This window comes from Cherax quadricarinatus, chromosome 61 (genome assembly GCF_038502225.1).
Source record: "Cherax quadricarinatus isolate ZL_2023a chromosome 61, ASM3850222v1, whole genome shotgun sequence".
In the NCBI taxonomy this organism is placed as follows: domain Eukaryota; kingdom Metazoa; phylum Arthropoda; class Malacostraca; order Decapoda; family Parastacidae; genus Cherax; species Cherax quadricarinatus.
Genome location: NC_091352.1, coordinates 132,348 through 155,848, shown reverse-complemented (window position 1 = coordinate 155,848; position 23,501 = coordinate 132,348). Strand labels below are relative to the sequence as shown.

Below are 23,501 nucleotides of genomic sequence, written 5' to 3'. Positions count from 1 at the left end.
AAAAAGAATAAGAAGAAAATTGTCAAAGTGGGAAGTCTGAATGTGCGTGGATGTTGTGCAAATGATAAGAAAGAGATGATTGTGGATGTTATGAATGAATGTTATGAATGGCTTTAAGTGAAACAAAGCTGAAGGGGGTGGGTGAGTTTCATTGGAGAGGAATAAATGGGATTAGGTCAGGGGTTTCAAATAGAGTTAGAGCTAAAGAAGGAGTAGCAATAATGTTGAAGGATAAGCTATGGCAGGAAAAGAAGGACTATAAATGTATTAATTCAAGGATTATGTGGAGTAAAATAAAAGTTGGATGTGAGAAGTGAGTTATAGTAAGCATATATGCACCTGGGGAAGAGAGAAGTGTAGAGGAGAGAGAGAGAGAGATTTTGGAAAATGTTGAGTGAATGCGTGGGGATTTTTGAACCAAGTGTGAGAGTACTTGTGGTTGGGGATTTAAATGCTGAAGTGGGTAAAAATGTTGTGGAGGGAGTAGTAGGTAAATTTGGGGTGCTAGGGGTAAATGAAAATGGGGAGCCTTTAATTGAGCTATGTGTAGAAAGAAGTTTGGTAATAAGTAATACATATTTTATGTAAAAGAGGATAAATAAATATACAAGGAATGATATAGCACGTAATGAAAGTAGTTTGTTAGATTATGTATTGGTGGATAAAAGGTTGATGTGTAGGCTCCAGGATGTACACGTTTATAAAGGGGCAACTGATATATCGGATCATTATCTAGTTGTAGCTACAGTTAGAGTAAGAGGTAGATGGGACAAGAGGAAAATGGCAACAACAAGTAAGAGGGAGGTGAAAGTGTATAAACTAAGGGAGGAGGAAGTTCGGGTGAGATATAAGCAACTATTGGCAGAAAGGTGGACTGGGTTGAAGACGGTTGGAATAGTTTTATTAGAATGTGGGGCAGAAGTTTGTGATTATAGGAGGGTGGGTGCAGGAGGAAAGAGGAGTGATTAGTGGAATGATGAAGTAAAGGGTGTGATAAAAGAGAAAAAGGTAGCTTATGAGAGGTTTTTACAAAGCATAAGTGTTATAAGAAGAGTAGAGTACAGTGGACCCCCGGTTAACGATATTTTTTCACTCCAGAAGTATGTTCAGGTGCCAGTACTGACCGAATTTGTTCCCATAAGAAATATTGTGAAGTAGATTAGTCCATTTCAGACCCCCAAACATACACATACAAACGCACTTACATAAATACACTTACATAATTGGTCACATTCGGAGGTAATCGTTATGCGGGGGTCCACTGTATATGGAGAGTAAAAGAAAGGTGAAGAGAGTGGTGAGAGAGTGCAAAAGGAGAGCAGATGATAATGGGAGAGGCACTGTCAAGAAATTTTAATGAAAGTAAGAAAAAATTTTGGAGTGAGTTAAGAAAGCCTAGGGAATGAATGGATTTGTCAGTTACAAACAGAGTAGGGGAGTTAGTAAATGGGGAAATGGAGGAATTGGGTAGATGGCGAGAATATTTTGAGGAACTTTTAAATGTCGACGAAGAAAGGGAGGCGGTAATTTCATGCACTGGCCAGGGAGGTACACCATCTTTTAGGAGTGAAGAAGAGCAGGATGTGAGTCTGGGGGAGGTGCGTGAGGCACTACGTACAATGAAAGGGGTAAAACAGCTGGAACTGACGGGATCATGACAGAAATGTTAAAAGCAGGGGGGGACAGTGTTGGAGTGGTTGGTATTTTTGTTTAATTAATGCATGAAAGAGGGGAAGGTACCTAGGGATTGGCGGAGAGTGTGTATAGTCCCTTTATATAAAGGGAAGGGGGACAAGATATTGTAAAAATTAGAGGAATAAGTTTACTGAGTATACCAGGAAAAGTGTACGGTAAGGTTATTATTGAAAGAATTAGAGGTAAGACAGAATGTAGAACTGTGGATGAGCAAGGAGGTCTTAGAGTGGGTAGGGGATGTGTAGATCAAGTATTTACATTGAAGCATATATGTGAACAGTATTTAGATAAAGGTAGGGAAGTTTTTATTGTATTATGGATTTAGAAAAGGCATATGATAGAGTGGATAGGGAGGCAATGTGGGAGATATTCAAATTCAAATTCAAAGTTTATTCTCTATAAGGATTACAATGCTGAGTTCACAGAATTTGTTTATTGTGTGGTTTACATGTAGTAAGGTACTAAATACAGAGGGTGCCACTAGAACACCTAGCATGGCTAGGCATTTCGGGCAGACTTGGATTAATTCTTAAATTTAAAATATTACAAATTATGAGGTAAGTTGGTATTATGGCTAAGTGACTAAATACTGTTTGTGAGTTTAGCAATGTGAATGCTTTTGTTTTGGCACAATACATAGTTTCAGTATTGGAGTATCACAGGCCAACTTATGACTAGTTAGGATTCATCATTTTAAGATTGAGATTGATATTTCTGTTTATGGTCAAATGGGTGAGTGAGTGTAAGTGTGAACCACCAGGTGGTATTCGTGTAATTAGTTGACGGGGTGTATCAGGGAGATAAGATGTTTTCTAATGGTAGTTTTGAAGGTGATGAATGTGTCTGCAGTTCTAGAGTTTTCAGGTAGGGTGTTCCAGATTTTAGGGCCTTTGACATACATTGAATTTTTGTAAAGGTTTAGTCGGACACGGGGAATGTCATAGAGATGTTTGTGTCTGGTGTTATGCCTATGGGTTCTGTCAGGACTATCAAGAAAGTGTTTTAGGTCAAGGTTAATATTGGAATTTAAGGTCCTGTAGATGTAGATTGCACAGTAGTAAGTGTGAATGTACTGAACAGGGAGTAAGTTTAGATCTGTGAAGAGTGGGGGGGTGTGTTGCCAGGGATGGGATTTAGTGATTATTCTTACTGTGGCTTTTTGTTGGGTTATTATTGGCTTTAGGTGTGTTGCTGCAGTTGATCCTCAAGCACAAATAGCCTAGGTGAGGTATATATATATGGAATAGGTGGTAAGTTACTAAATGCTGTTAAGAGTTTTTATGAGGATAGCGAGGCTCAAGTTAGGGTGTGTAGAAGAGAGGGAGACTACTTCCTGGTAAAAGTAGGTCTTAGACAGGGATGTGTAATGTCACCATGGTTGTTTAATATATTTATAGATGGGGTTGTAAAAGAAGTAAATGCTAGGGTGTTCGGGAGAGGGGTGGGATTAAATTATGGAGAATTAAATACAAAATGGGAAGTGACAGTTACTTTTTGCTTATGATACTGTGCTTATGGGAGATTCTAAAGAAAAATTGCAAAGGTTAGTGGACGAATTTGGGAGTGTGTGTAAAGGTAGAAAGTTGAAAGTGAACATAGAAAAGACTAAGGTGATGAGGGTATCAAATGATTTAGATAAAGAAAAATTGGTTATCAAATTGGGGAGGAGGAGTATGGAAGAAGTGAATGTTTTCAGATATTTGGGAGTTGACGAGTCAGCGGATGGATTTATAAAGGATGAGGTTAATCATAGAATTGATGAAGGAAAAAAGGTGAATGGTGCATTGAGGTATATGTGGAAGCAAAAAATGTTATCTATGGAGGCAAAGAAGGGAATGTATGAAAGTATAGTAGTACCAACACTCTTATATGGGTGTGAAGCTTGGGTTGTAAATGCTGCAGCAAGGAGGCAGTTGGAGGCAGTGGAGATGTCCTGTCTAAGAGCAATGTGTGGTGTAAATATTATGCAGAAAATTCGGAGTGTGGAAATTATGAGAAGGTGTGGCGTTAATAAAAGTATTAGTCAGAGGGCTGAAGAGGGTTTGTTGAGGTGGTTTGGTCATTTACAGAGAATGGATCAAAGTAGAAAGACATGGAGAGCGTATAAATCTGTAGGGGAAGGAAGGTGGGGTAGGGGTTGTCCTCGAAAAGGTTGGAGAGAGGGGGTAAAGGAGGTGTTGTGGGCGAGGGGTTTGGACTTCCAGCAAGCGTGCGTGAGCGTGTTAGATAGGAGTGAATGGAGACAAATGGTATTTGGGACCTGACAATCTGTTGGAGTGTGAGCAGGGTAATATTTAGTGAAGGGATTCAGGGAAACCGGTTATTTTATATAACCGGACTTGAGCCCTGGAAATGGGAAGTACAATGCCTGCACTTTAAAGGAGGGGTTTAGGATATTGGCAGCTTGGAGAGATATATTGTGTATTTTTATACGTATATACTTCTAAACTGTTGTATTCTGGGCACCTCTGCAAAAACAGTGATTATGTGTGAGTGAGGTGAAAGTGTTGAATGATGATGAAAGAATTTTCTTTTTGGGGATATTCTTTCTCTTTGGGTCACCCTACCTTGGTGGGAGACGGCCGACTTGTTGAAAATATATATATATATATATATATATATATATATATATATATATATATATATATATATATATATATATATATATATATATATATTATATGTTTTTTTATTTATTATCACACTGGCCGATTCCCACCAAGGCAGGGTGGCCCGAAAAAGAAAAACTTTCACCATCATTCACTCCATCACTGTCTTGCCAGAAGGGTGCTTTACACTACAGTTTTTAAAACTGCAACATTAACACCCCTCCTTCAGAGTGCAGGCACTGTACTTCCCATCTCCAGGACTCAAGTCCGGCCTGCCGGTTTCCCTGAACCCCTTCATAAATGTTACTTTGCTCACACTCCAACAGCACGTCAAGTATTAAAAACCATTTGTCTCCATTCACTCCTATCAAACACGCTCACGCATGCCTGCTGGAAGTGCAAGCCCCTCGCACACAAAACCTCCTTTACCCCCTCCCTCCAACCTTTCCTAGGCCGACCCCTACCCCGCCTTCCTTCCACTACAGACTGATCCACTCTTAAAGTCACTCTGTTTCGCTCCATTCTCTCTACATGTCCGAACCACCTTAACAACCCTTCCTCAGCCCTCTGGACAACAGTTTCGGCAATCCCGCACCTCCTCCTAACTTCCAAACTACGAATTCTCTGCATTATATTCACACCACACATTTCCCTCAGACATGACATTATATATGTATATATATTATATGTACATTATATTATATTATATATATATTATATATATATTATATATTATATATATATTATATATATATATATCTACAAGCCTCCGGATGCAACATCCCAGCAATTCCAGGAACAGCTGTTAAAAATTGACCACTGTCTGGAAAATCTTCCAGCTCCTGCACCCAACATCTTGCTCCTGGGGGATTTCAACTTAAGGCACCTAAAATGGAGGAATATAGCAAATAATATTGTTGCAGTAATAACACCAGGAGGCAGCTCTGATGAAAACTCACACTCACACGAGCTTTTAAATCTCTGCACAAAATTCAATTTAAACCAGCAAATAATAGAGCCTACTAGACTGGAGAATACACTAGACCTCATCTTCACTAACAATGATGATCTGATAAGAAATGTCACCATATCAAAAACAATATACTCAGATCACAACATAATTGAGGTTCAGACATGTATGCGTGGAGCCCCAGACCGACAAAATGAGACTAGTCACGAGGGAGCATTCACCAAATTCAACTTCAATAACAAAAACATAAAGTGGGACCAAGTAAACCAAGTCCTAACCGATATAAGCTGGGAAGATATACTAAGCAACACAGACCCAAACTTATGCCTAGAACAGATTAACTCGGTGGCACTCGATGTATGCACAAGGCTTATTCCTCTAAAAAAAAGGAGGAGTAGATGTAAAATAGAAAGAGACAGGCGCTCCCTTTACAGGCGACGGAAAAGAATAACAGAGCGGCTAAAAGAGGTCAATATATCTGAAATGCGCAGGGTGACACTGGTCAGAGAAATAGCAAGCATCGAACTTAAGCTAAAAGAATCCTTTAGGAGTCAGGAATCGCGGGAAGAACTAAAAGCCATAAATGAAATCGAAAGAAACCCAAAGTATTTCTTCTCCTATGCCAAATCAAAATCGAGAACAACGTCCAGTATTGGGCCCCTACTTAAACAAGATGGGTCCTACACAGATGACAGCAAGGAAATGAGTGAGCTACTCAAGTCCCAATATGACTCAGTTTTTAGCAAGCCGCTAACCAGACTGAGAGTCGAAGATCAAAATGAATTTTTTATGAGAGAGCCACAAAATTTGATTAACACAAGCCTATCCGATGTTATCCTGACGCCAAATGACTTCGAACAGGCGATAAATGACATGCCCATGCACTCTGCCCCAGGGCCAGACTCATGGAACTCTGTGTTCATCAAGAACTGCAAGAAGCCCCTATCACGAGCCTTTTCCATCCTATGGAGAGGGAGCATGGACACGGGGGTCGTCCCTCAGTTACTAAAAACAACAGACATAGCCCCACTCCACAAAGGGGGCAGTAAAGCAACAGCAAAGAACTACAGACCAATAGCACTAACATCCCATATCATAAAAATCTTTGAAAGGGTCCTAAGAAGCAAGATCACCACCCATCTAGAAACCCATCAGTTACACAACCCAGGGCAACATGGGTTTAGAACAGGTCGCTCCTGTCTGTCTCAACTACTGGATCACTACGACAAGGTCCTAAATGCACTAGAAGACAAAAAGAATGCAGATGTAATATATACAGACTTTGCAAAAGCCTTCGACAAGTGTGACCATGGCGTAATAGCGCACAAAATGCGCGCTAAAGGAATAACAGGAAAAGTCGGTCGATGGATCTATAATTTCCTCACTAACAGAACACAGAGAGTAGTCGTCAACAGAGTAAAGTCCGAGGCAGCTACGGTGAAAAGCTCTGTTCCACAAGGCACAGTACTAGCTCCCATCTTGTTCCTCATCCTCATATCCGACATAGACAAGGATGTCAGCCACAGCACCGTGTCTTCCTTTGCAGATGACACCCGAATCTGCATGACAGTGTCTTCCATTGCAGACACTGCAAGGCTCCAGGCGGACATCAACCAAATCTTTCAGTGGGCTGCAGAAAACAATATGAAGTTCAACGATGAGAAATTTAAATTACTCAGATATGGTAAACATGAGGAAATTAAATCTTCATCAGAGTACAAAACAAATTCTGGCCACAAAATAGAGCGAAACACCAACGTCAAAGACCTGGGAGTGATTATGTCGGAGGATCTCACCTTCAAGGACCATAACATTGTATCAATCGCATCTGCTAGAAAAATGACAGGATGGATAATGAGAACCTTCAAAACTAGGGAGGCCAAGCCCATGATGACACTCTTCAGGTCACTTGTTCTATCTAGGCTGGAATATTGCTGCACTCTAACAGCACCTTTCAAGGCAGGTGAAATTGCCGACCTAGAAAATGTACAGAGAACTTTCACGGCGCGCATAACGGAGATAAAACACCTCAATTACTGGGAGCGCTTGAGGTTTCTAAACCTGTATTCCCTGGAACGCAGGAGGGAGAGATACATGATTATATACACCTGGAAAATCCTAGAGGGACTAGTACCGAACTTGCACACGAAAATCACTCATTACGAAAGCAAAAGACTTGGCAGACGATGCACCATCCCCCCAATGAAAAGCAGGGGTGTCACTAGCACGTTAAGAGACCATACAATAAGTGTCAGGGGCCCGAGACTGTTCAACTGCCTCCCAGCACACATAAGGGGGATTACCAACAGACCCCTGGCAGTCTTCAAGCTGGCACTGGACAAGCACCTAAAGTCAGTTCCTGATCAGCCGGGCTGTGGCTCGTACGTTGGTTTGCGTGCAGCCAGCAGCAACAGCCTGGTTGATCAGGCGCTGATCCACCAGGAGGCCTGGTCACAGACCGGGCCGCGGGGGCGTTGACCCCCGGAACTCTCTCCAGGTAAACCCCAGGTAAATATACCTGGAGTTTACCTGGAGAGAGTTCCGGGGGTCAACGCCCCCGCGGCCCGGTCTGTGACCAGGCCTCCTGGTGGATCAGCGCCTAATCAACCAGGCTGTTGCTGCTGGCTGCACGCAAACCAACGTACGAGCCACAGCCCGGCTGATCAGGAACCGACTTTAGGTGCTTGTCCAGTGCCAGCTTGAAGACTGCCAGGGATCTGTTGGTAATCCCCCTTATGTATGCTGGGAGGCAGTTGAACAGTCTTGGGCCCCTGACACTTATTGTATGGTCTCTTAACGTGCTAATGGCACCCCTGCTTTTCATTGGGGGGATGTTGCATCGTCTGCCAAGTCTTTTGCTTTCGTAGTGAGTGATTTTCGTGTGCAAGTTCGGTACTAGTCCCTCTAGGATTTTCCAGGTGTATATAATCATGTATCTCTCCCGCCTGCATTCCAGGGAATACAGGTTTAGGAACCTCAAGCGCTCCCAGTAATTGAGGTGTTTTATCTCCGTTATGCGTGCCGTGAAGGTTCTCTGTACATTTTCTAGGTCAGCAATTTCACCTGCCTTGAAAGGTGCTGTTAGTGTGCAGCAATATTCCAGCCTAGATAGAACAAGTGACCTGAAGAGTGTCATCATGGGCTTGGTCTCCCTAGTTTTGAAGGTTCTCATTATCCATCCTGTCATTTTTCTAGCAGATGCGATTGATACAATGTTATGGTCCTTGAAGGTGAGATCCTCCGACATAATGAGGCATAATGAGGGCAAATTCCTAGGCCTGTACCTCGACAACAACCTGAACTTCAGCACCCATATCCAACACATAACCAAAAAAGTATCCAAAATGGTTGGGATCCTCTCCAAGATACGATACTACGTGCTGCAAACTGCCCTTCTCACACTATACCATTCACTTATATATCCATACCTCACCTATGCTATCTGTGCTTGGGGTTCAACTGCAGCAACACACCTAAAGCCAATAATAATCCAACAAAAAGCCGCAGTAAGAATAATCACTAAATCCCATCCCTGGCAACACACCCCCCACTCTTCATAGATCTAAACTTACTCCCTGTTTAGTACATCCACACTTACTACTGTGCAATCTACATCTACAGGACCTTAAATTCCAATATTAACCTTGACCTAAAATGCTTTCTTGATAGTTGTGACAGAACCCACAGACACAACACCAGACACAAACATCTCTATGACATTCCCCGTGTCCGACTAAACCTGTACAAAAATTCAATGTATGTCAAAGGCCCTAAAATCTGGAACACCCTACCTGAAAATTCCAAAACTGCAGACACATTCATCACCTTCAAAACTACCATCAGAAAACATCTTATCTCCCTGATACACCCTGTCAACTAATAATACGAATACCACCTGGTCGTTCACACTTACACTCACTCACCCATTTGACCATAAACAGAAATATCAATCTCAATCTCAAAATAATGAATCTTAACTAGTCATAAGTTGGCCTGTGATACTCCAATACTGAAACTATGTATAGTGCCAAAACAAAAGCATTCACATTGCTAAACTCACAACTAGTATTTAGTCACTTAGCCATAATACCAACTTATCTCATAATTTTGTAACATTTTAAACCTAAGATTTAATATAAGTCTGCCCGAAATGCCTAGCCATGCTAGGCGTTCTAGTGGTACACTCTGTAATTATTATTTTACTACATGTAAACCACACAATAACCAAATTCTGTAAACTCAGCATTGTAATCCTTATAGAGAATAAACTTTGAATTTGAATTTGAATGATCACTCCCAGGTCTTTGACGTTGGTTTCACGCTCTATTTTGTGGCCAGAATTTTTGTACTCTGATGAAGTTTTAATTTCCTCATGTTTACCATATCTGAGTAATTGAAATTTCTCATCGTTGAACTTCATATTGTTTTCTGCAGCCCACTGAAAGATTTGGTTTATGTCCGCCTGGAGCCTTGCAGTGTTTGCAATGGAAGTGTCTTGTGTGCTCCCATGAACTGAACCAAGACGCCCTCCATCGAGTAACTTTACCAGCAACTTAAGGAAGAATTGAGGGTAGCGAAGATGGAGATACGGCGATTGACCGAGGAAAACAAGAGGATTCGTAGTAGTCCTCCTGTTTTGAGTCCTCAGGTCAAGAAGGGATCGTGGTCAGTGGCTGGACAGCAGGGGACGACGAAGTTGACGATCAAGAAGATGAATGGAAAGCCAGAAACGATGAAGAAGAAAGAGACTGCTGTGGAAACTCCTGTGGAAACCTCCAACGCATTCTCGGTGCTACCTGACGAATGTGAGTCGACTACTGGGATCGTCACGACGAACGACAACAAGGAAGGTAAGAATATTGTTGTTGTTGGGGATAGCCAGGTTAGATACATGGATAGGGCATTCTGCTTGAAGGACAGGAGTAGGAGACAGAGGGTTTGCTTTCCTGGGGCTGGGATGAAGGACATTGTTAGCCGGCTTGACAACATCATGAACGGTAATGGGATCAATCCTATTATTTGCCTCAGTGCTGGAGGCAATGATGTAGGCAAGCGTAGAAGTGAGGATTTAGTTAGAAAGTTCAGGACAGCTATAGACATAATTAGGAAGAAGGGGGGGCGCCCTGTTATATGTGGCATTTTGTCAAGAAGAGGTGTTGGTAATGAATGGTTGTCCAGGGCAATTGGTATTAATTGTTGGCTGGATAAACACTGTAAGGATAATGCAGTACCATTCATTGAGAACTGGGACAACTTCTATGGCCGAAATGACATGTATGCCAGGGATGGGGTTCACTTATCCAGGGCAGGTGTGGGTTTTCTTGCTAACTCAGTTGAGGGGGTTGTTAGGACTTTAAACTAGGATTAGTTAGAGGTATGGGTTTAGAAATGATAAATAATGAGTATGGATATATTGACTTATGCTCTGATATTAAGAATCTTAATAGTAACTGTCATGGAGTAACTCTGGGTAATGATAATTTCAGAAACTGTGTAAAAACAAAGATGAATAAGAAAAATGTGCAGAAGAAAAAACATATGATGGTATTTTATGCTAACAGTCGAAGTGCAAGAAATAAAATTAATGAACTACGTTTGGTAGCATGTGCTGGGAACTTTGATATCATTGCATTAACTGAAACGTGGTATGATTTAAAGAGTCAGGATATGACTGCTGAGTGTAATATTCAGGGATTTAAGTTGTTCAATGTGGATAGATGTAATGGGAAGGGGGGAGGAGTTGCATTGTATATTCGAGAAAATATTAATTGTTGCATAAAAACAGGTATAAAAATAGATGGAGCAGTAACAGAGTCTGTTTGGGTAGAGTTCATGGAGGGTCAAGAAAAACTAATTCTAGGTGTAATATACTGACCTCCAGGCTTGGATCACGATAGAGGGAGACTTCTTTGGGATGAAATTGTTAGGGCTTCTGGACACAGTAACATAATCATAGTAGGGGACTTTAACTTTAGTCAAATTGACTGGAATTCTTTGACAGGTAATCTAGAGTCCAGTGACTTTATGGAAACAGTTCAGGACTGTTTTCTGAAACAGAGCGTAACTGAGCCTACCAGGGGTAATAATTTGCTAGACCTAGTCTTGTCAAATAAGGAAACACTAGTGAATAATCTGGAGATCACTGAAGAGCTTGGCGCAAGTGATCACAAATCCATCACTTTTAGCATTAATTGGGAATGCAAGAATAATGATAATACAGTAAAAATCCCTGATTTTTGTTCTGCCGATTATAATGGACTTAGGGAACATCTGTCTAATCTTGATTGGGGTTATCTAGCTAATGATTTTATTGACGATAATCATACTTATGAATATGAAGGGATCTGCTTTTATGATTGTTTTCTTAATAATGTACACAGTGCCCAGAGTATATACATTCCCCAGAGAGAAATTAGGTCTAATAATAACGATCCCAAATGGGTTAACAGGAGGCTAAAGCATCTATTAGGGGAGAAAAGGGGAATTCATAGGCACATCAGAAGAGGAGAGGTTAACCTTACTGACCAATATGTTCAGCTTAAAAGAGAAGTAGAAAAGGCGATTAGAAAGGCTAAACGTGACTATGAAATTAGAGTTGCTAATGAATCAAAGACTAATCCAAAGGGGTTCTTTCAAGTGTATAGGACGAAGGTGAAGGAAAAAGTAGGACCTCTGAAAACTGGGAATGGACAGCTGACGGATAATGAACTGGAAATGTGTTCCTTATTTAATGACTATTTTTTGTCAGTTTTTACACAGGAAGATGTAAATGAGATGCCAGTAATTAACAATTATTTAGTTCCTGATGAATTTAAGTTAACTAATATTACTGTCACGAGGGACATGGTTATTAAACAGATAGACAAGCTGAAGCAAAATAAGTCCCCGGGACCCGATGAGTTGTTTTCCATTGTACTTAAGGAATGCAAGATGTAGCTTAGTCAGCCATTAACCCTTTCAGGGTCCGTCCCGTAGATCTACGGCTTTTCGGTGAGTGTCCAAACCGTAGATCTACGCCAAAATTCTAGCGCCGTCAAATTTAGCGTGAAAGCGCTCATAGGCCTACATGTGAGAGAATGGGTCTGCGCCGTGGGTGTGCGCCATAAACAAAAAATCTAGGCGCCTGCATAGCATTGTGGGAACGCCAGCTCAGTCACCCTTGTTCACCATGCCTCGTCGCAAGTCAGCTCTCACTCCCCGGAAAATTGGGACTCTCCTCTTCCTGTCTGATAGTTCTGACACTGATGGAAGTGGAAATGAAGACGAATTCTACGGCTTTGATAAGTTAGTGACCGAAAATAATGACCAGGATATCGATAATAGTGCAGAAAACCCCGACGATCCTCGACCTTCTACCTCTGGTGTGGGCACTCGTGACTCACGGTCGGGTGTTCCTAAACGTAAGAGAAAACTAATATTTTCCCGTGGCCTGGCCTCTGACTTCAGTAATGATGATGATTCTGACGTGGATTGTGATTTTATTGCGCTCGACGATCATTCGAGTAGTGATAGTGAGGAAACATATTCACCAGTGAAGCGTCGGTATGTTCGCCGCCGCATGCGCTCGGGTAGTGTACCCTATGCTGTGCCCAGGGGACGGAGTACATCCCGGAGTACATCCCGTGGCCCTACACCCATTTTAGGTAGTGATAGTGAGGATGATGTGGCTACACTTGGCATGGATGGGCCACAGGCATCAGTGGATGGTGTTAGTGGTGCTGGTGGTGGTAGTGGCACCGCCATGCGTGACTCACTGTGCCACGCGGGGACCCACGCTGCTGACTCGTCAGTTCAAGGACAAAGCGGAGCGTCACCCACCAGCCCGCCACACCCACCCGTACAACCAGCCTATGATGTCCAGTATCCACCAGCAAACCGTATCTGGGATTGGCAGCAAAATCCCAAGTTTGTTCCCAGCCCTCACCACTTTGATGACTCTCAAAGTGGAATTCTACCTACCTGTCCCCTTGGAACCACGGCCAATGAACTGGAATTCTTTGAATTATTCTTTGACCAGCCATTGATGGAAATTATTGTCAGGGAAAGTAATAAGTATTTTCAGTACACCATGGCAAATACGATCTTATCACCACAGTCAAGACTACACAGGTGGAAAGAGACGACTGTTGCAGAAATGTATTTGCTTTTTGCAACAATAATGCTTATGCCTCACGTCTATAAGCATAATATAAAAGCATACTGGTCCACAGATCGGCTAATTTGTACCCCATCTTTCAGTGAAATAATACCAGTGAACAGGTTTATCTTACTGTTACGTATGTTGCACTTCTCTGACAAAACCAGGCCTGACAGAAGTGACAGGTTATACAAGATTAGAAATGTTTTCATGTATCTCAAACAAAAGTTCAGGATATACTTTTATCCATTCAAGAATCTTGTAATTGACGAGTCTTTGATTTTATTCAAAGGTAGACTGTCATTCAAGCAGTATATACCGAGCAAGAGGAACCGCTTTGGTATAAAATTGTTTGTACTCTGTGATTGTGACAGTGGCCTGGTGTTGGATATTGTTGTATACACGGGTAGTAAAACATTGAAAGATACCAAGATGTTATTGGGTATCTCAGGTGACGTAGTGAGAAACATGATGGCACCTTATCTTGGTAAGGGCCATACATTATATACCGATAACTGGTACACAAGCCCATTACTCAGTGATTTCATGCGAGTGAACAAGACAGATGTGTGTGGCACAGTGCGTTCTAATCGTAAACATATGTCCAGGCTCAACGCAGGTGTTCGTGGTGATGACGTGCAGGTGTTTACTGCCAATGACATCATGGCATTACGGTGGCATGACAAACGAGATGTCACATTGTTGACAACCATTCACCGTAATGAAATGCAAGACAGTGGCAAAGTTGATCGAGTGACTAATGAACGTATTCGAAAACCAGTGTCAGTGATTGATTATACACAAAACATGCGCTTGGTTGACAAGTGTGACATGCAGATTGGTTTTGTTGACTGTGTTCGTAAGAGTTACAAGTGGTACATGAAACTTTTCTTCCATCTCATGGACATTTCAATGCTGAATGCATATAATATGTACCAAATAAAGACTGGTAACAGACCACCGTATGGTGAATTTTGTTTGTCTGTTGTCAGACAACTCATAATGAAGTACCAGGTAACAACACCTGCAATACAACATGGTCCTCGAATTCATCACAATATACCCAAGCGTTTGAGGAGAGAAGGTGATCATTTCATAATACAGCTTCCTTCAACTCAAAAGAAATTTGCTCAGAAGAGATGCATTGTCTGTGCACAAACAAAACGACGGCAACAAAGACGCAAAGACACTCGGTTTATGTGTGAGGAATGTAAGGTGCCTCTGTGCATCGTGCCTTGTTTCAAGGAGTTCCACAAGCTCCAGCAGTTCTAAAACCATGTCCAGTGATTGCAAATATGTAGATATATGATAGAACATTAGTATTATACAATATTTGTGCATGTTTATTGTAATAAACAACAGTGGTAAACAATAATATGATAATAACTTTAGTGCGGTTATTGTGTTCAATACAGTGAGTATATATATATCAATTATATACAGTATTGGTCTCTCAGGCCCCAAATGTTAGTAGGAATAGAAAAAAATTGGAAAAGAAAAGAAAAAACAACTAAAACAACAAAATAATATAATACGCGTATGTGGAATTCGTCGATGTTGCCGCCACCACATCATTTTCTATAAACTTCTTAGCACTGTATCTCGGTAAGTAATGATCAGATTCTAATTTTTTTTGTTTTATTACCTTCACAAAAATATGCTCTTTAATTCTGTAAGAAAAATAATTTTTTTTTTTTCAAAATTTCTTGGACACTGGTGCGTGACTTCAGATTTTGGCCTTGGACCCTGAAAGGGTTAATGAGTGTATTCAATGCGTCCATCCTTACTGGTGTTGTGCCAGAGTTGTGGAAGATGGCTAATGTGGTTCCTATATTCAAATCAGGGGATAAGTCCACTCCTTCAAATTACCGTCCAATAAGCCTGACATCTATAGTGGGCAAGTTATTAGAATCAATTATAGCTGACATTATCAGAAGTCACCTTGAAGAGCATAACTTGATAAATGAATCTCAGCATGGATTCACGAGAGGTCGTTCCTGCCTGACAAACTTACTGGAGGCAAAGAGGGGAATGTATGAGAGTATAGTTTTACCAACGCTCTTATATGGGTGTGAAGCATGGGTGATGAATGTTGCAGCGAGGAGAAGGCTGGAGGCAGTGGAGATGTCATGTCTGAGAGCAACGTGTGGTGTGAATATAATGCAGAGAATTCGTAGTTTGGAAGTTAGGAGGAGGTGCGGGATTACCAAAACTGTTGTCCAGAGGGCTGAGGAAGGGTTGTTGAGGTGGTTCGGACATGTGGAGAGAATGGAGCGAAACAGAATAACTTCAAGAGTGTATCAGTCTGTAGTGGAAGGAAGGCGGGGTAGGGGTTGGCCTAGGAAAGGTTGGAGGGAGGGGGTAAAGGAGGTTTTGTGTGCGAGGGGCTTGGACTTCCAGCAGGCATGCGTGAGCGTGTTTGATAGGAGTGAATGGAGACAAATGGTTTTTAATACTTGACGTGCTGTTGGAGTGTGAGCAAAGTAACATTTATGAAGGGGTTCAGGGAAACCGGCAGGCCGGACTTGAGTCCTGGAGATGGGAAGTACAGTGCCTGCACTCTGAAGGAGGGGTGTTAATGTTGCAGTTTAAAAACTGTAGTGTAAAGCACCCTTCTGGCAAGACAGTGATGGAGGGAATGATGGTGAAAGTTTTTCTTTTTCGGGCCACCCTGCCTTGGTGGGAATTGGCCAGTGTGATAAAAAAAAAAAAATATAAACACTGATCTCTGGCTGAAGGAGACTCGAACCTACGAACCTTGGAACAAGGTACGCAGTGCTTTACCAATCTACCCACACTGGACCAATACCTTGGAGTCCAGCTTGTGCTAGACTTTGATCCAAGGCAGCCAGCTTTCAGGGAGAAGGCTTACAGCTTTTCATCTCATCCCCTGCATGCATCAGCCTTACTAGAGATATTAACAATGCAAGGAATTCGCAAGAGCAGGCGAAATATACACAAACACTGATCTCTGGCTGAAGGAGACTCGAACCTACGAACCTTGGAACAAGGAACGCAGTGCTTTACCAATCTACCCACACTGGACCAATACCTTGGAGTCCAGCTTGCACTAGACTTTGATCCAAGGCAGCCAGCTTTCAGGGAGAAGGCTTACAGCTTTTCATCTCATCCCCTCAGGAAATCGTAATGACACGATTGCAAACAAACCATACCATGGGTGGGATTAGAACCCACGATCAGAGAGTCTCAAAACTCCAGACCGTTGCATTAGCCACTGGGCCAGATAGCTTCAATGAGATTCATCCAACTAGGTATATTTCTATTTGTCTTTCTGCCCAGTAGGAATGTTTTGGTCTCTGCTCTATAGATTATCTTTCATTTATTGTGACGTGTTCTTTCTTAAACAATTCAGGAACTGTTTTTTTTCATCTCTACTGTCTTCTATGTTTGCTCTCAATATTTGATCAGTTCGTAGGCTTTTTCAAAGAAGCACATTTCATACAGACATTGTATGCTTCTGTATTCAACTCAAGAGCTCTTCAGTGGTATCATGGCACTTCCCTTCAATGTGTGCGAAGAAAGACAGGCTCACACAATAAAACAGTCTTTAGTGTTCATAAAGCCAACTGTGTAAGTTCAAATGAACACTACATTAGATGGCAAATCACTTTATTGCTAAAGATATGATAAAAAAGCTTGAGAGAATATCCACAATTTGCATCAAAAAGATAATCAGCAAAAATATGAGAGGACTGTAATTTATAAAATTAGTCTCCAGCTAGATACAACTATTTAAGTTATTCTTTCAAGAGAAATACCTTGATACCAATGAGGGTTGATTTTTACTCAAGGAACTAGAGCTTCCCTTCTCTTCCTTGGATTAAACACGCTTTACTGCCATTTCCCAGGTGCTGTATGACCCAATGCATTTAGCACTTTCCCAAATATAATAATAATATTTTACTGTGGATTGTGATAAGAGCTTGTATCTATTGTTTTAGCACTACCACCCATATGCTGTCATCATAGTGTACAAGAAACTAGCCACCCCACTCAAGCCACACAAATTAAATTAATGTTTGTTTTTTAAATTTTATTTAGCAGGAAGAACACTGGAATTGCTAATGTAAATATGAGCAGCATTTTTAGGATATATAATAATATTTATATTTGAAAACTAAGGAGGGAATGGCAATTAATTATATGGTGGTACACAGGAGCTGCACGAGAACCCTAAGGTATTTGTGGATGGTGCCAGCAGAAGGGACGTGGTACAAGGCGCTCTAGGGGATTGCTGGTTCCTCTCCTCCTGCGCTGCAATTGCCAGGAAGCCCAAACTTATAGAGAAGGTTAGTACCACTGACAAGTGTCACAGGTAAGGAGGGAAGTACCTGCATGATGCCCTGCATGAGGGAGGGAAGTACCTGCACAGTGTTCTACATGAGGGAGGGAAATATCTGCATAATGCCTCCACTATGTTCTAAACAAGTATCAGGAAATATACTTAAATATTCACAAGTCTACAAATAGGATAGCAGATGAACAAGGAGGCTTTAGGAAAGGTAGGGGGTGTGTGGACCAGGTGTTTACAGTGAAACATATAAGTGAACAGTATTTAGATAAGGCTAAAGAGGTCTTTGTGGCATTTATGGATTTGGAAAAGGCGTATGACAGGGTGGATAGGGGGGCAATGTGGCAGATGTTGCAAGTGTATGGTGTAGGAGGTACGTTACTGAAAGCAGTGAAGAGTTTTTACGAGGATAGTGAGGCTCAAGTTAGAGTATGTAGGAAAGAGGGAAATTTTTTCCCAGTAAAAGTAGGCCTTAGACAAGGATGTGTGATGTCACCGTGGTTGTTTAATATATTTATAGATGGGGTTGTAAGAGAAGTAAATGCGAGGGTCTTGGCAAGAGGCGTGGAGTTAAAAGATAAAGAATCACACACAAAGTGGGAGTTGTCACAGCTGCTCTTTGCTGATGACACTGTGCTCTTGGGAGATTCTGAAGAGAAGTTGCAGAGATTGGTGGATGAATTTGGTAGGGTGTGCAAAAGAAGAAAATTAAAGGTGAATACAGGAAAGAGTAAGGTTATGAGGATAACAAAAAGATTAGGTGATGAAAGATTGAATATCAGATTGGAGGGAGAGAGTATGGAGGAGGTGAACGTATTCAGATACTTGGGAGTGGACGTGTCAGCAGATGGGTCTATGAAAGATGAGGTGAATCATAGAATTGATGAGGGAAAAAGAGTGAGTGGTGCACTTAGGAGTCTGTGGAGACAAAGAACTTTGTCCTTGGAGGCAAAGAGGGGAATGTATGAGAGTATAGTTTTACCAACGCTCTTATATGGGTGTGAAGCATGGGTGATGAATGTTGCAGCGAGGAGAAGGCTGGAGGCAGTGGAGATGTCATGTCTGAGGGCAATGTGTGGTGTGAATATAATGCAGAGAATTCGTAGTTTGGAAGTTAGGAGGAGGTGCGGGATTACCAAAACTGTTGTCCAGAGGGCTGAGGAAGGGTTGTTGAGGTGGTTCGGACATGTAGAGAGAATGAAGCGAAACAGAATGACTTCAAGAGTGTATCAGTCTGTAGTGGAAGGAAGGGGGGGTAGGGGTCGGCCTAGGAAAGGTTGGAGGGAGGGGGTAAAGGAGGTTTTGTGTGCGAGGGGCTTGGACTTCCAGCAGGCATGCGTGAGCGTGTTTGATAGGAGTGAATGGACACAAATGGTTTTTAATACTTGACGTGCTGTTGGAGTGTGAGCAAAGTAACATTTATGAAGGGATTCAGGGAAACCGGCAGGCCGGACTTGAGTCCTGGAGATGGGAAGTACAGTGCCTGCACTCTGAAGGAGGGGTGTTAATGTTGCAGTTTAAAAACTGTAGTGTAAAGCACCCTTCTGGCAAGACAGTGATGGAGTGAATGATGGTGAAAGTTTTTCTTTTTCGGGCCACCCTGCCTTGGTGGGAATTGGCCAGTATGATAATAAAAAAAAATAATAATAAAAAAAGTCTACAAATTGAAATTTCACACTTTGACAGTATGGTGATAAAAATTGTGGCCTATTCCCAGTCTGGGATATATCATGTATTTGTTCCACGTACAGTAGGGCCCAACTTGTATGGCAGGTTAGGTTCCAGGCTGTCGCCGGAAAGCAGAATGCCATTTTTTCCACTTGCATTGCATTTATATATACATTTATAACAAGTTTACACTAACTTATATTAAGTTAGTAATAGAACTAGGCATTAAAGAACACAATAAAAAGTAACATACGTACACACTACATTCATTACATACCTTAAAATATTTGTAGTCTGATGTAGGGTGGGAGGTGAATAGTACTTATTTGTAGGAAGTCAGGTGTAGGTAGCCCTGACTCTCCATCCCAAACATAATATACAATATTTACAGCAGCCCAGAGAGATAAAATACACATACAGTACACTCATTATTTACCTTAACCCTTAAACTGTCCAAACGTAGATCTGCCTTTAGGTGTGTAGCGCTCCGACCTTGATTTTCTCCATTTGAAAGCATGTAAAAACAAGTACATCTATGTTCGGAATGCTACGCGAGCGAACGTAGATCTACATTTGGACAGTTTAAGGGTTAAGGTAAATAATGAGTGTGCTGTATGTGTAGTCTTAATGTAGGATGAGAGGAGAGTAGTATTTATTTGTAGGAAGCCAGTAGGTGTGGTTACATAGTCTGGCTGGCTACACAGCTGCACCTACCTACCTACACGATATTTAATGTGGCCCAGAGCCATATTATTACCATCGACATACCATGTTCACTGAGTTTAATCGTTTCTAACAACTACCTTGAGATACCATCATAAACGAAGGGAGAAGTAATGAATAATTCATGCCGAGAATTGTAAACAAAAGCGTTGTGTTAAGGAGAGTGACTGAGCCAAATGCAGATTTATACACATTTTCTCGGGGTGTTGGACAAGAGAAAACTTAATGTTTTCCCTCCACCTGGCTACCAGACCTCCATATAAAGTGTTTCTTATATAATTTTGAAGAAAATATCATAGATGGATTAATGAAGATGTCTATATGTACAGTGGACCCCCGGTTAACGATATTTTTTCACTCCAGAAGTATGTTCAGGTGCCAGTACTGACCGAATTTGTTCCCATAAGAAATATTGTGAAGTAGATTAGTCCATTTCAGACCCCCAAACATACACGTACAAATGCACTTACATAAATACACTTACATAATTGGTCGCATTCGGAGGTAATCGTTATGCGGGGGTCCACTGTATTAATGTAAAATAAGACATTTAACCCGTCAACTGTCGCAACCCCCAATCCTAAAGTGTCTCTTTGTCGCAAAATTTTTGAAAAAAAAAAAAATATAGTTTTTCTTATGAAAACAATATGAAGTTCAACGATGAGAAATTTCAATTACGTACTCTGATATGGTAAACATGAGGAAATTAAAACTTCATCAGAGTACAAATCAAATTCCTTCCACAAAATAGAGCGAAAAACCAACGTCAAAGACCTGGGAGTGATTATGTTGGAGGATCTCACCTTCAAGGACCATAACATTGTATCAATTGCATCTGCTAGAAAAATGACAGGATGGATAATGAGAACCTTCAAAACTAGGGATGCCAAGCCCATCATGACACTCTTCAGGTCGCTTGTTCTATCTAGGCTGGAATATTGCTGCACACTAACAGCACCTTTCAAGGCAGGTGAAACTGCTGACCTAGAAAATGTACAGAGAACCTTCATGGCGCACATAACGGAGATAAAACACCTCAATTACTGGGAGCGCTTGAAGTTCCTGAACCTGTACTCCCTGGAATGCAGGCAGGAGAGATACATGATTATATACACCTGGAAAATCCTAGAGGGACTAGTACCGAACTTGCACATGAAAATCACTCACAACGAAAGCAAAAGACTCAGCAGACGATGCAATATCCCCCCAATGAAAAGCAGGGGTGTCACCAGCACATTAAGAGACAATACAGTAAGTGTCAGGGGCCCGAAACTGTTCAACTGCCTCCCAGCATACATAAGGGGGATTACCAATAGACCCCTGGCTGTCTTCAAGCAGGCACTGGACAAGCACCTAAAGTCGGTACCTGACCAGCCGGGCTGTGGCTTGTACGTTGGATTGCATGCAGCCAGCAGTAACAGCCTGGTTGATCAGGCTCTGATCCACCAGGAGGCCTGGTCACAGACCGGGCCACAGGGGCGTTGACCCCCGGAACTCTCTCTAGGTAAACTCCAGGTAATAGAGAATCTTTTCCCAATGTTAATGACACCAAAAGTATGAAATTTGATGGAAAACTTACGGAACTACGCTTTCGCAAAGTTAGCAATCTCAGCGATGTTTACGTATTGGCGATTTCACCCACTTTGAGCCCAAATGTTCAGCCAATTTCATTGTTCCAGTCGACCAAACTCATAGCTATTTCTTTAGAACTCCATTTGCTCTATCGACTGAGTACAAGAAACCGCCCATTTACTGATTTCAACTATCCAATAAAGTGGTCAGAAATAGGCAATTTGTCCAATTTCACACAAATTAAAAAAGATGCCAATTTCAAAATAGGGTCCAGAATGAACAATGCAAAAACTGAAGATTGAGACAGTAATGCAACATATGGGAATCTTTATTGAGGAAACGTTTCGCCACACAGTGGCTTCATCAGTCCAATACAAAGTAGAAAGGTGTAAGGAGAGGAGGAGTTTGAGGTAAACAGTCCCTCAGCTTGGACTGATGAAGCCACTGTGTGGCGAAATGTTTCCTCAATAAAGATCCCCTTATGTTGCATTAGTGTCTCAATCTTCAACTTGTTGGTTTTCAAAACCATTCATCACAATGCAAAAATTCCTGGCACTAAAATAACATTTTCTCTGTTCATCAGTCATGTCTCAGGACTCCTCTTATATTACTCTTGCTTTCTATTTTGAATTTTTATTCACACAAAAAATAGAAGATTTACTGTTATGCAGACTACTGCATTATTGTAATAATTGTATAAATAATGTCAACCCATTCATGACTGCATATTAGAGTGACTATTGAACACTTATTAGATAATGACGTCATTTGTTTACTCTTGAACATCAGCAAAAATTGTACGTTTCCGCTACTCTGAGCTCAATTGCAAGGTCCTTTTCATCATGAAACCAATCAAAATATCTCTATTTCTGTAATATGTCTTCCATTCCATCAAATGAGACCAAGAAAACGAGACTATAACCATAAATACTATACGAAAATATGCCTCAAAGTCAGGGTTTTAATACAAAAACATGGAGATTTTTTTTCTCATGCACTGCATGCTGCAGTAAATCATTTTAGTCATTCTTCTCTGTATGTTCTCTAATGAGTCTATGTCCATCCTGTAGTAAGGGGACCAAAACTGAGCAGCATAATCTAAATGAGGCCTCACTAGTGATGTATAGAGCTGTAAAATAACTTTTGGACTTCTGTTACTTATACATCTTGAGATAAATCCAAGTAATCTGTTGGCCTTGTTGCACACACTAAGGCACTGCTGTCTTGGCTTTAGATTTCTGCTCACCATGACTCCCAAGTCCTTTTCACATTCTGTTTGATCAAGCTTTACTTCACCTAGATTATAGCTTTGAGGGTTACTTTCATTACCAAGGGCTAGTACCTTACACTTATCGACATTGAACTTCATCTGCCATTTTTCAGACCAGGACATTAATTTGTCCAAATCCTCCTGGAGTTCATTGCTATCCTCCTCAGAGTGAATTATATGGCCTATCTGTGTATCATCAGCAAACTTACTCATGTCACTCGTAATCCCTTCATCAAGGTCATTAATATAAATTATGAACAAGAGAGGGCCTAAAACTGATCCTTGTGGAATGCCACTAGTGACTAATCCCCATTCAGATTTCACTCCATTAATGGTAACTCTCTGCTTTCTATTGGTAAGTCATGCCTCTATCCATGCTAGAACTTTACCTCCTATACCATGAGCTGCCACTTTTTTCAAGAGTCTCCTGTGACGTACTCTATCGAAGGCTTTACTAAAATCCAAAAACACAATATCATATTCTTTATCACTGTCAACTGCCTCAAATGTTCTATTGAAGAACATCAGCAAGTTTGTCAGGCAGG

At 41.3% G+C, this 23,501-nt stretch overlaps 1 protein-coding gene across 7 annotated transcripts in view; it reads left to right on the top strand.

The window, feature by feature from the left end:
- LOC128699528 (calpain-A) overlaps positions 1 to 23,501 on the top strand; it is a 116,172-nt gene that overhangs the window by 42,807 nt on the left and 49,864 nt on the right. For all 7 annotated transcript variants that reach the window (XR_011393682.1, XM_070098070.1, XM_070098069.1 and 4 more), the window contains exon 7: positions 17,590 to 17,721. Coding sequence is in view for 6 of the 7 variants with exons in the window: in XM_070098070.1 (XP_069954171.1) it covers positions 17,590 to 17,721 (132 nt within the window). In the remaining variant the exon portion in view is untranslated. The remainder of the gene's footprint in view (positions 1 to 17,589; positions 17,722 to 23,501) is intronic.